General features: G+C 42.2%; 1 protein-coding gene across 1 annotated transcript in view; it reads right to left on the reverse strand.

Moving 5' to 3' along the window:
- Nucleotides 1-13,676, reverse strand: part of PLEKHG4B (pleckstrin homology and RhoGEF domain containing G4B) — an 80,508-nt gene that overhangs the window by 14,294 nt on the left and 52,538 nt on the right. The window contains exons 7-11 of the mRNA XM_055308057.1: nt 13,087-13,173; nt 3,807-3,923; nt 3,442-3,540; nt 2,704-2,846; nt 2,087-2,225 (exon numbers count right to left, since the gene is read on the reverse strand). Of these exons, the coding sequence (XP_055164032.1) occupies nt 2,087-2,225; nt 2,704-2,846; nt 3,442-3,540; nt 3,807-3,923; nt 13,087-13,173 (585 nt within the window). The remainder of the gene's footprint in view (nt 1-2,086; nt 2,226-2,703; nt 2,847-3,441; nt 3,541-3,806; nt 3,924-13,086; nt 13,174-13,676) is intronic.

Below are 13,676 nucleotides of genomic sequence, written 5' to 3' on the forward strand. Positions count from 1 at the left end.
CTCTGCTGTAGCCCTTGAAGAAACTACCAGCACCAGCCTGGTGCTCACTCTGTTTCTATGTGTGTCTTCTGGTGTGGACACTCCACCAGCTGGCTGTGGAAGGTCTAGAACCCCCGCCGCCGCTGCCTGTTCTTCAGGCAGAGCAGCTCCAAGAGGCCAGGAATTCCTCTCCTCTTTCAAATCATAATTTGATCTATTCAGGAGAAGAATTTTGTATTTTTAAATGTGTGAAGGTTCCATGATCATGGGGGAAGGGAGCATCAGACACACTCAGGAGCTGGTTCCCACGGCTGTGCACCCATCCTGATGCAAATCAGCGGTGCACTCGGATGTATCATCAGTGGCTGCACAGCATCATTGCCTCTCAGTTTGTAACCGCTGTTTCTACCTATGGGCCCCTTTCTGTCTGTGGATGGGAATCAACAGGTCTTCATGGCTCAAGGGTGTAACTGGGCAGGCTGTTTGCAGGAAATGGAAATAAGATAATTGAAGCATGGATCCAGAACTTTCCATCTTGCAACTTGTTACTATGCAAAATATATCCCAGAGATACTCTTTAGGTGGTGGCACAAGGACACTCTGGGGCTGTCTGGGAGAGCTGGGGTGTGGAGGGGGGGCAACAGCAGCCCTGCCCACCCCACAGCTTCCCGTAGCAACATCGTTCATTCACAGTGAACACGTCCCGGGTTAAGACTTAATTTTTATGCATTTTCTCCTTGGACAGCAACGCCAGGGGTTGTTAGGGACCACAGAAGAGGTGATGGGGTTGGATCTACGGCCACTGAACTCTACTGTGACCCGATGCACAGGCAGAGGAGAGACATCAGAGCACACATGCTTCGTAGACAGAGTAATAGAGAAAAATGTCAAATCTGAGTTTTTATAAACATGACCTGAGAACCTCTGGATAGAAGAGCAGGAAATGGTCAATGAAGCAGAGACCCCTCAGGGCTGAAGTCCCACCTCTAGCCTCACAGAAAGAAATTCTGGTTGGTTTGAAGATATAAATGGAAAAATTCAAACCATAAAAGTTTTAGGGTGGAATGCATCAGTCGTTCTGTGACCTTAAGGTAGAAATTTCAATCCTAGGCAAAGCTGAAGGATAATCACAAACCAGGGAAGATGTTCACCATGTGACCAGAGGTGAGTTACATGCGTAACAGTGAAAATTCGAACTCTGCAAGCCTGCCAGTGTGTGGAATAGCCATTTCTTAGAGAATAAATACAAATAACCCACAGACAGATGAAGAAGTACTTATTTTCATGTCAGTAGGAAGAGATGCTCTCCAGGCTGCTGCTGAGAATCTAAACTGGGCAGGCTGCTTGCCAGGCCACCTGGCAAATGTGTAAAAACCTCAGAAATTGCAGCCCTAACCCCACCATCCCTGTCCCTACGAACCTATCCTAAGTAAATAATCACAAAGTGTGAATGACAGGTGCAGTGATGTACACAAGAGTGAGAAATAGGAGAGCCCAGGACTTGGGCCAGAGCTAGATGAACATGGAAGGTGAGGCTTGCACACACCACCATGCATGCCGGCCATCCTGGGGACCCCACCTGAGGATGCCCTGACAGTGGCCATCCCCCTGCCCTGGCAGCCCCAAAGGGACACACGGGCTTCCAGAGAAGGCCTCCAGCCCCTCTAGACCTTGCCCTACACTGACTGCTGGCCATGCATGCACTCCTGCTTCACATTCTCTTATATGGAAATAGTGGTTGATAAAAGCATAGGGTTTAAATAAAAATATGTGGAAACTTTTGAAAGCTTCTATATGCATATGTATATGGAGAAAAGTCTGGTTTATAATATACTGCATGTTAACATTAGTTATTTCAGGAGCAGAGTTTTTTTTTTTTTAAGATTTTATTTATTTATTCATGAGAGACACACACAGAGACAGGCAGAGACACAGGCAGAGGGAGAAACAGGCTCCACACAGGGAGCCCGATGTGGGACTCAATCCTGGGTCTCCAGGATCACGCCGTAGGCTGTAGGCGGCACTAAACTGCTGAGCCACCAGGGCTGCCCAGGAGCAAAGTTTCAAAATGTTTTTCTCTTTTGGTTTCTCAGACTGGAGTACTTACCTGGCCTCGTCCCTCCTGGAGCATCCTTATTTCCCGTAGTCTCTCCAGCTCCTGCAGACATCTGTTGGAGGTGAGGACCAGCCTATGGACCTCTTCGTCCACTTGGTTGTACAGTCTGGAGGCGACCTTGATGGCATCCCTGGAAGAGAAAGTGTCAGAAAACCAAGTCCTGACCATGGCAATCACCCGAGGTGTATGCTGTTGGTGACAACCTAGTTAAAAAGGGAAAACTGCACTCTTTACATCCTTACATCTAACACAAAAGGGGATGCTCCAAGGAGGTCCACAGCCAGAGCAGGAACAGGAACATGCCTGGGAACCACGGGTGCATGCCTCAGAGGTGGTAGGAAAAAGTGGTGGGTGGACAGGGCTCCCCAGGACAGAATTAGACAGAGAAGCATTCAGTCAGGACCTCTGCTGAATCCATTATGGTGGGTTTGCCTCCCACTTGAGCATTCCAAGGAATCTGCTACATTTTTTGGAGGATACAAACATAGATAGACTTTGGTCCAATGTGTGCCCATGGGAAAGAATGAAGGTTGGACCCCTGGGAGCTGTTGCATGTGACAGAATTGGACATCTTCCCCAGGGATGGGCTGCCCTAGCACGACACTCACTGGTAGTCTTGGTTGCTGCCAAGCTGCTCCCTCTTCAGCCGTGCCAGCATGGTGCCACCTTCTAGCCGGAGGGCGACCAGTAGTGCATCTTCCAGCACACACTTCATCATTGCCTTATGCTTGTTGATTAAGTCTGTGACCTCCTGCATGGGGTGGGAGAAGCATACATAGAACCCTCTCTTCCATGGGGAGTGGACCTATATTCTTGTCCTTGTCAATCAAGCTGAAAGCAGGGTTCAACCAACACTTGACACCTGTCCTAGCAGGAAAGTAATGCCGCCCCGGATGCTCTCACCCAAGGGATGGTGAGACTAAGGACAGGAAAAAGAGGGGAAGTGTGGAACTTGGCAGCAGGAGGAGAGTTGGCATTTGGACAGGGACGTATGGATCTTGCCCACACACCCTGCAAACTCTGCCGAGGTGTCTCTGAGGCCTCTCTAGGCTGCTGATTTTCCTCCAGCCAGTCCACCTCTGTGTCCCAACAGTAATTACTCAGGCATTGGTGGCACACCAACACATGTATTGGTTGCAGTGGTGTTGTTTCTCTTCTGGGCATGGTGGAAGTTTTTTTTCTTTTTTGGTCACAGGGGGAGGAAGTGGTCTTTTGGAAGACCTTTGCTAATTGAAAGGGATTTAAATCAAAATGGGTTTGAAAATCTCTGCTATGGATGATGGATTTGGATAAACCTCTTCCCATCTACCTACCTGTGAAATAAAGTAAAATACATGAGAACCTACCTGTGCTGTGCTTAGAGTTCTGTGAATATTCAGGGAGTGGACTGAATTTTGTAGGAATACAATGGCATCCTCGCAATCTGTGGTGAAGGACTCCAGCTTCTATCATGGTGGGAGAGGTATGAGACGACAGATACACCATTAGTGTCCACTGGAGCGCCAGAGAGCAGCACCCTCCCAGCCCAGAACTGGACTTTAGCGGTACTCCCAAGCCTGCCACACAGTGGCTCTCCAGCAGCCTGTGAATGGCAGTTGTGATGGGCACGACATTCAGGGTAGGGATGCCTGTTCAGGTGTGAGTAAAAACATCTGCACAAGGAGAAGTCCCAGGAGACTGGTAGGTGCAGTGGCTGTGAGTTATACCTTACCCTACGGAAGCAGATCCAGTCACTATGGCTGTAGGGAAAGGAGCCATCGAGGTCTGCGGTCAGCTGTGAGCTGTCAACAAGCTTGTGCAAGGCCTTCAGGGAGCCCACCACCTCACACTGCCAAGGAGAAGCATTCACTGGTTACATCCACAGATGCATCCATCAGAAAGACCACTGTGATGGTTCACTCCTGGGAGAGCTACCACTGAGAGGGTTGAGAGGCAGGTTTAGGGTCCAGTGGCACTGCCTTGTTGGTGGCATTAATGGGCTGAATGTGTTTGGGAACAGGGATGAAGGTGGGGAGAAGTGAAAGGAAAAGGCAGCAAAGAGGAAGAACAGAGAGGTACCAATTAAGAAAAAAAAAAGGAAAAATTGAAAAGGAAGAGACGACAAGATGATAGGGGAGGAAGGGGAGGAAACAAATGAAACAGGGATGTGCTATTCTGAGATACAGAGTTGGCCCTTCCCAGACAACCCAAGGGGAAGTATAACAACAACCAAGTGAAAGCTCTGGAGGGCAAACTAAACCATATTTCTTGAGGAGAGCAATTGAAACATGGATGAGGCATCAGCAGGGGTGAGCTCCCCATCTGCAGGGCTCTGGCCTGAAGGCAGGATGCAAACATGGTGAGACTGGATTGGCTGAGGCTCTGATAGCAAACAGGCATTACTGTGGCCTGAAGAGTCAGGAGAGAATGCTGGGGAGGAATGTGGACATCGAATACCACAAGGGAGGAAGCCAGGGATTGGGAGCTCCCATACTGTGTAAACTGAGCCCAGGACTCTGGCTGACCCTGAACCATGTATGCAGCAGGGAATACACTAGGTAACTAACGGCAAAAAGAACTGAACTGGACCTACATGGAGGACATTTTTCAGTTTGAGTCCAACCAAGTCAAATGCATTTCAAAACAGTCCTTTGTGGAGGTTTATAGTAGAATCCAGAGTTAGCATATTCAACAGTATTCAGCAGAACATTCATATGTCTGGAATATAATTCAAAATTACTTGACACATGAAGAATCAGGAAAATGTGGCTCATTTTCAAGGGAAATGACAACCAACAGAAGCCAACCCAGAAAAGACTTGTATGTTGGAATTATTAGATAAGGACTTTAAAGCTGTGGTCATAACTATGCTCAGTGATGTAAAGAAAAAATGCCTGCAATTACTGAGAGAATAGGAAATCTTAGCAGAGACAGAGAAAATATGTTTTTAAAACCACTGGAAATTTCACAGCTGAAAAACACAATAACTGAACTAAAAAATGTCAATAGATGGGCATAATAGCTGAATGGAGTTAGTGACATTGAAGCTAGATGAGAGAGAAAAAAGTAGAAAAAAATAAGTCTTAAAGACCTTTGGGGCAAGATCGCTTGAGGAGGAGGAGATAAGATGGCAGAGTAGTAGGATGACCCTATGCTTGCCTCATCGCTCCAACACAGCTAGATCATTATACATCATTCTGAGCTCCCAGGATATGGATCTGAGGCCTGAGAGAACAGACTGCATCACCTGAGGAAGAGAAGAGGCCATGGTGAAAGGTAGGAGGTACAGAGACATGTGATTTGGGGGAGAAAAGAACTGTAAGCACTGCAGAGCAAAGGGAGCCCTGATCATGGAGAGAGGATAGAGACAGGGAGAGAGAAAGCAGCACACAGGGAATTGCATAAGAAAAACACTTGCCCAAAAGTGCTGACTGGGAAAATGAAAGGGGCATATTTTTATAAGCAGCGCGGAGAGTCTGAAGTTGTAGCAGTCTGCACTTGCCAGGGTCAAGCCTGGTGGACACAGTGGTGCTCCTGTGGAGAAGAGAGGCAGAGGCCCAGGAGCAGAAAGCATGCTCTGAGGAGCCCCTGGGTCGCGCTGGGAGAGAGAGTTCTGCTTGTTGGGAGTGCTTTACCTCTCCAGGGACAGAAAAGCCCGTGGGTGCCATGAAGCTGCCCCGGTCATTAGCATAGAGCAGAAGCACCTGCTGAGGGCAGCTAACTTGGATGCCGGCTCTTTGCTACACTTCACCATAAAATCCAAGCTCCTGTGCAGTTGTGCAATTGCTTTTCTAGGACCAAAGACACCAGCCACACCGTGATGAGACCCTCCTATAGAGTACCAGCTTGGGTCTGCACTGTGCCAGCTCCCTAAAATTTAGGGTTTTGAAGCCCAGCCGCACATCTAAGATAAAACACAGGAGAAGCATACTGCTGAGTGGGCAAACAGCTCTGACACAGACAGGGTGAAAGCAGGGATCTGATGGAAGACTGGGACACAGGAGGGGGATTGTTTGCTCTTCTGTGAGGGCTTCCTGAACAGCAGGGGATGTGAACTCTCCTCTCTGGGGAAGAGAGCAGGCCAACACTGTTTTTCACCTCTCCCATCAGTAAGGACAGACTTCAGCAAGCTGCACAGCACACATAATGAAGGCTTGAGCTGCTTACACTAAGCCCTGCCCCCCTGCGCTCTGCAGGTGCCTTCTTAACTACAGCAAGTATGATTGAGAGCCAGAGCAGCAGCGGGCCCCTCCCCCAGAAGACCAGCACAAATCCCTTGCATGCACTAGGTCTACTGATCATAGACTGCTGCAAAGCTTCAGCTCTAGTGGAAATAGGATTAGGCACAGGCTTTCCTAGCTCACAAAAGTCAGAGACCTAGATAAAATGCCAAGATGGAGGAATTCATCCCTAAGAGAGAATGAGAAGAGGTCATCACTAGGGAACTAATCCAAATAGATACAAGTAATATGCCCGAACCAGAATTTAAAACAACAATCATAAGGATGCTAGCTGGGCTTGAAAAGCATAGAATATAGCAGACAAATCCTGACTGCAAAGATAAAGACCTAAAAATGACTCCAGCTGAAATAAAAAATTATATAACTTAGATGCAAAACCAACCAAATGTAATGACCACAAGAATGGAAGAACAGAGGAATGAATAAATGACACAGAAGATAAAACTATGGAAAATAATGAAGCTGAAAAGAAGAGGGAAAGAAAGATACTGGATTACAAATGTGGACTTAGGGAAGTCAGGGACTCCATAAAGTATAATAACATTCATATAATAGGAGTCCAGAGGAAGGGGGGGAAAAGGGGGCAGAATGTTTATTTGAACAAATTATAAGTGAAAACTTCCCTTATCTGGAGAAGGAAATAGTCATCCAAATCCAGAAGGTACAAAAAACTCCCATCAAAATCAACAAAAACTGGCCAACACCAAGACATATTGTAGTAAAATTTGCAACTTAAAGAGATAAGAAAAAGAAAAAATCCTGAAAGCAACAAGAAAAAAGAAATCCCTAACCTATACGGGAAGACAAATCAGGTTAGCATCAGATGTCTCCAAAGAAACCTGGCAGGCCAGAGGAAAGTGGCATGATATATTCAACAGGCTTAAGGGGAAAAATCTGCAGCCAAGAAGACTCTATATACCAAGGCTGTCATTCAGAACAGAAAGAGAGATAAAGTGTTTCCCAGACAAACAAAAACTAAAGGAGCTAATGACTACTAAGCCAGCCCTGCAAGAAATATTAAAGGGGATTCTTTGAGTGGAAAGGTCCAAAAACTAGAAGGGCAAGAGAAAAATCTCCAGAAGCAATGATTTTATAAGTAATACAGTGGCACTAAATTCATATCTATCAATAATCACTCTGAATGTAAATGGACTAAATGCTCCAATCAAAAGATGTAGGGTATTAGAATGGATAAACAACAACAACAACAAAACAAGACCCATCTATATGTTGCCCACAAGAGACTCATTTTAGACCTAAAGACACCTGCAGACTGAAAGTGAGGGGGAGAGAACCATTTACCTGACAGATGTCAAAAGAAAGCCAGAGGAGCCATACTTATATAAAACTAGATTTGAAACCAAAACCTGTAACAAGAGATGAAGAAGGGTACTATCATAATAAAGGGGACAATTCACAAGAATTGTTGAATACTTGTAAATATTGTATTTACAATTTACAATTGTAAATATTTATACTCCCAACTTAGGAGCACCCAAATACATACAACAATTAACAATAAACACAAAGGAACTCATTGATAATAATCCAGTAACAGTAGGGGACTTTACCAACCACCTACAGCAATGGGCAGATCATCTCAGCAGAAGATCAACAAGGAAACAGAAGCTTTGAATGATATGCTGAGCCAGATGGACTTCACGGATATATTAGGAACATTCCATCCTAATGCAACAGAATACACATTCTTCTAGAGTGTGCATGGAATGTTCTCCAGAACAGATGATGTACTGGGTCACAAATCAGGAATCAACTGGTACAAAAAGATCAAGATCATACCATGTGTTTTCTCAGACCACAACACTATGAAACTTGAAGTCAATCATAAGAAAAAATCTGGAAAGACCACAAATACATGGAGGTTAAACAACATGCTACTAAAGAATGAATGGGTAAACCAGGAAATCAAAGAAGAAATAAAACATACATGGAAACAAGTGAGAATGAAAACATGATGGTCCAAAACCTTTGGGATGCAGCCAAAGCACTTCTAAGAATGAAGTACATAGCAATACAGGGTCTTCCTCAAGAAGCAAGAAAAATCTCAAATGCACAATCTAACCTTACACCTGAAGGAGCTAGAAAAGGAATGACAACTAAAGCCTGAAGTCAGCAGAGAAGGGAAATAATAAATAATATTAGAGCAAAAATAAATGATATAGAAATAAACCAAACAGTAAAACAGGTCAATGAAATCAGGAGCTGATTCTTCAAGAAAATTAATTAAATTGATAAATCCCTAGCCAGACTTATCACAAAAAAAAAGAAAAAAAAGAAAAGAGAGAGCAAGAGAAAGAACTCAAAAATAAAAGCACAAATGAGAGAGGATAAATAACAACAACCTCATAGAAATACAAACAATTATAAGAGAATATTATGAAAAACTATATGCCAACAGATTAACAACCTAGAAGAAATGGATAAATTCCTAAAAACCTACCAAACCTATCAAAACTGAAACAGGAAGAAACAGAAAATTTGAACAGACTCATAACAAGCAAAGAAATTTAATCAGTAACAAAAATCTCCCAAAAAACAAAATTCCAGGACCAAATGGCTACACAGGCAAATTCTACCAAACACTTCAAGAAGAGTTAATACCTATTATTTTCAAACTATTTTGAAAAATGAAAAAGGAAGGAAAACTTCCAAATCCATCTTATAAGGCCAGTATTACCAAAATCAAAGACATCACTAAGAAAGAGAACTATAGGCCAAAATTCCTGATGAACATGAATGCAAAAATTCTCAACAAAATGTTAGCAAGCTGAATCCAACAATACACTAAAAAATCATTTACCATGATCAAGTGGGATTTATTTATTCAGTATAAAGGGTGGTTCAATATTTGCAAACCAATCAGCATGGGATAGCACATCAATGAGAGAAAGAATAAGAACCATGTGATCCTTTCAATAGACACAGAAAAAGCATTTGATGAAGTAACATCCATTCATAATAAAGCCCTCAACAAAGTGGGTTTAGAGAAAACATACCTCAACATAATAAAGGCCATTTATGAAAAATCCACAGCAAACATCATCCTCAATGGGGAAAAAATAAGCTCTTTTCCTCTAGAGTCAGGATCAAGACAAGGATGTCCAGTCTCACCACTGTTGTTTAACATAGCACTGGAAGTCCTAGCCACAGCAGTCAGACAACAAAAAGTAATAAAAAGCATCTAAATCAGCAAGCAAGGAGTCAATCTCTCACTATTTGCAAACAACATGATACTCTATATAGAAAACCCAAAAGACTCCACCAAAAAACTACTAGAACTGATACAGAAACTCAGAAGTCACAGCATACAAAATCAATGTACGGAAATCCTGTTGCATTTCTATACACCAATAACGAAGCAGCAGAAGAAAAATTAAGGAAAATAATAAGACACTTAGAAATAAACTTAAACCGGGCAGCAGCCCAGGTGGCTCAGTAATTTAGTGCCGCCTTCAGTCCAGGGCATGATCCCAGAGACCCAGAATGGAGTCCCACATCAGGCTCCCTGCGTGGAGCCTGCTTCTCCCTCTGCCTGTGTCTCTGCCTCTCTCTCTCTCTCTCTCTCTCTCTCTCTCTCTGTCTCTCAAGAATAAATAAATAAATAAATAAATAAATAAATAAATAAATAAATAAATCCTTTTTAAAAAAAGAAAGAAACCTAACCAAAGAGGTGAAAGACCTATGCTCTGAAAACTATAAAACACTGGTGAAAAAATTGAAGAGGACCCAAAGAAATAGAAAGACATTCCATGCTCATGGATTGGAAGAACAAATACCATTAAAACATCTATACTACCCAAAGCTATCTACAGATATAATGCATTCCTATCAAAATACCATAAGTATTCTTCACAGAGCTGTAACAAACAATGGTAAAATTTGTATGGAACCACAAAAGACCCCAAATGGCCAAAGCAACCTTGAAAAAGAAAAGCAAAGGTAGAGGCATCATAATTCTGGACTTGAAGTTATATTACAAAGCTGTAGTGACCAAAATAGGTATCGGCACAAAAATGAACACATGAATAGAGAACCCAGAATAGAGAACTCAGAAATGGACCCTCAACTATCAGTTCAACTAATCTTCAACAAAGTGGGAGAGAATATCCAATGGAAAAACGACCATCTCTTCAACAACTCGTGTTGGGAAAACTGGAGAGCAACATGCAAAAGAATGAAACTGGACCGCTTTCTTACACCATACACAAAAATAAACTCAGAATGGATGAGAGACCTAGATGTGAGACCTGAAACCATAAAAATTCTAGAAAAGAGCACAGGCTATAATTTCTCTGACATCTACCGTAACAACCTGTTTCTAGATGTGTCTGCTGAGGCAAGGGAAATAAAACCAAAAATAAACTATTGGGACTCCATCAAAATAAGAAGTTTCTGTGCAGCAAAGGAAACAATCAGCAAAACTGAAAGGTAACCTGCAGAATGGGAGAAGATACTTGGAAATGTCATATGCAACAAAGGGCTAGTACTCAAAATACATAAAGAAGTTATATAGCTCAACGCCCCAAAAACAAATAATCTGATTACAATGGGCAGAAGACATGAACAGACATATCTACAAAGAAGATATCCAGATGGCCAACAGACATGTGAACAAAAGATGCTCAGCGTCATTCATCATCAGGGAAATGCAGACCAGAACCACAGTGAGATCCCACCTCACACCTGCCAGAAGGGCTAAGTTCAGTAACACAAGAAAAAACAAGTGTTGGTGAGGATATGAGAAAGGGGAGCCCTCGTGTACTGTGGGTGGGAATGCAAGCTGGAGCAGCTACTCTGGAAAATACTACGGAGGTTCCTCAAAAAGTTAAAAATAGAGCTATCCTATGACCCAGTAATTGCACAATTGGGTATTTACCCGAAGGATAAGAAAATACTAATTCAAAGGGATGCCTACACCCTGGTGTTTATAGCAGCATTACCTACAGTAGCCAAACTATGGAGAGAGCCCAAATATCCAAGAATTGATGAATGGATTAGGAAGATGTGGTCTATATACACAATAGAATACTACTTAGCCATCAGAAAGGACAAAAACTTGTCATTTGCAATTATGTGGATGGGGCTAAAGAGTATTATGCTCAGCAAAATAAATCAGTCAGAGAAAGACAAATACCACATGATTTCACTTATATGTGGAATTTAAGAAACAAAACAGATGAACATAGGAGAAGAGGGAAAAAGAGAGAAGAGAGAGCCAAACCAGAAGAGGCTCTTTTTTAAAATTTTTATTATTTTTTAAAGATTTTATTTATTTATTCATGAGACACAGAGAGAGAGAGAGAGGCAGAGACATAGGCAGAGTGAGAAGCAGGCTCCATGCAGGGAGCCTGATGTGGGACTCGATCCCAGGACCCCAGGATCACACCCTGGGCAGAAGGCAGGCACTAAACCGCTGAGCCACCCAGGCAACCGGAGGCTCTTTTTTTTAAAAAGGTTTTTTAAATTTTATTTATTCATGAGAGAGACAGAGAGAAGGCAGAGACATAGGCAGAGGGAGAAGCAGGCTCCATGCAGAGAGCCCGATGCAGGACTTGATCCCAGAACCCTGGGCCACACTCTGAACCAAAGGCATATGCTCAACCACTGAGCCACCCAGTTGTCCCCATAAGAGTGTCCCCACTCTTAACAACAGAGAACACACTGAGGGTTGATGGAGGCAGGTAGGTGGGGGAGGGGCCAGATGGGGGATGGGCATGAAGGAGGGCACTTGTTATGATGAGCACTGGGTGTTGTGTGTAAGTGATGAATCACTAAATTCTACTCCTGAAACCAATATTGCACTGTATGTTAACTAACTAGAATTTAAACAGAAATTTTAAAAAAATAAGTAAAATTAGACTGTGGGGACAGTTGCACAATTCCACACATACACTAAAAATCATTGATTTGGCTTGATAAATGAATTGTATAGGATATGAATTATGTGTCAGTAAAGTTGTTTTTGAAAAGAGAGAGAAAGAAAACTTCTAGACTGTCACTTCTTGAAATTCCAAAAAATAAAAATGCAACAAAGAGTGAAAAACAAAACAAAACAAAAAAAAGACCTATGGAGCAATATCAGTGTGTATAATTGTAATTGTAGAATGAGAAGAGAGAATGAGGCAGAAAAAAACATTTCAAAAAATGACGAATGAAAATTTCCTGAATTTGCTGGTAGACGTAAATGTAAAAATTCAAGTTTAGCCCAACCTAAGAGGATAAAGATGAAGAAAGCCATGCCTAGTCACATTATAGTCAATTTGCTGAAAAGAAGAGAAAATCTTGGAAGTAACCAAAGGAAAATGATATTTTCCACAGATGAACAACTATTTAAATTACAAAACAAACTTTTCATTAGAAGCTATGGAAGCCAGAAGACAAGAGAACACCTTTAAAGTGCCGGGCAAACAAACAAAAATCTACTGTAAGCCAGAAATCTGTATCTAGCAAAATATCCTTCAAGAATTAAGGCAAAATAAAGAGTTTTTAGATAAGACAGAAGCAAGAAGAGGAGAGAAAACAAACGAGCTGGAGAAGAAAAATCAGATTTTTAAAAGTTTTCTGATATTATGCTCTATAGGGCTTCTGCAAAAATTTAAGGATTTGGTGATGGGTTTTCAGGATCTTATATGGATGCAGCCAGAGTTCACATAGAATTTTCTATATGTTTTATCTTATATATGTATCTTAATATTTAATTTTATGCATCACTCAGAATCATATCTAATGCTGAGGGTCTAACACCATTACCTCAATTGTTCCATCCTTGTCAGGCCTAAATGCTGATTCTTTATTCACCAACAGCACAATACTATGAATTATGGGAGGAGATGTGTTCTGAAATAAGAAAGAAATACCAATTAGCTTTGTAATTTTTAACTTCATTGACTTAATAGAACTGTCTAACTTTGAGGGGTGCTACTTCTGCTCTGCTGTTTTCCCCAAATACCTAGAATGCATAAAATGTAATTGTCTTTGCTCTAAACGGAAATTATGTTCCCTTGTAAATTTTAATGTAATCAAGTTTATTGTTTATAATTTACATATAATAAAATTCGCCCTTTAAAATATAGTTTCTAAATTTTGACATAATTCACAGTTATGGAACCACCAGGGTCAAGATATATACAGCAGTTTAGCACCTCCCGGGTTGTGTCACACTGCTTTGTCCAGCCCACCAGCCTCTGGAACTATTCATCTGTTTTTGGAGTTCGTAAATTTGCCTTTTTCGGATGCCATATGCATGGACTCATACAGTACTGGCTCCTTTCACTTAGCAAGTGCATTTGCAGTTCATCATGCTATGGAGGCTCATTCCTGTCTGTTGCTGAGATTTCCAC

The sequence above is a fragment of the Nyctereutes procyonoides genome, unplaced genomic scaffold, assembly GCF_905146905.1.
Source record: "Nyctereutes procyonoides isolate TBG_1078 unplaced genomic scaffold, NYPRO_anot_genome, whole genome shotgun sequence".
NCBI classification, from domain to species: domain Eukaryota; kingdom Metazoa; phylum Chordata; class Mammalia; order Carnivora; family Canidae; genus Nyctereutes; species Nyctereutes procyonoides.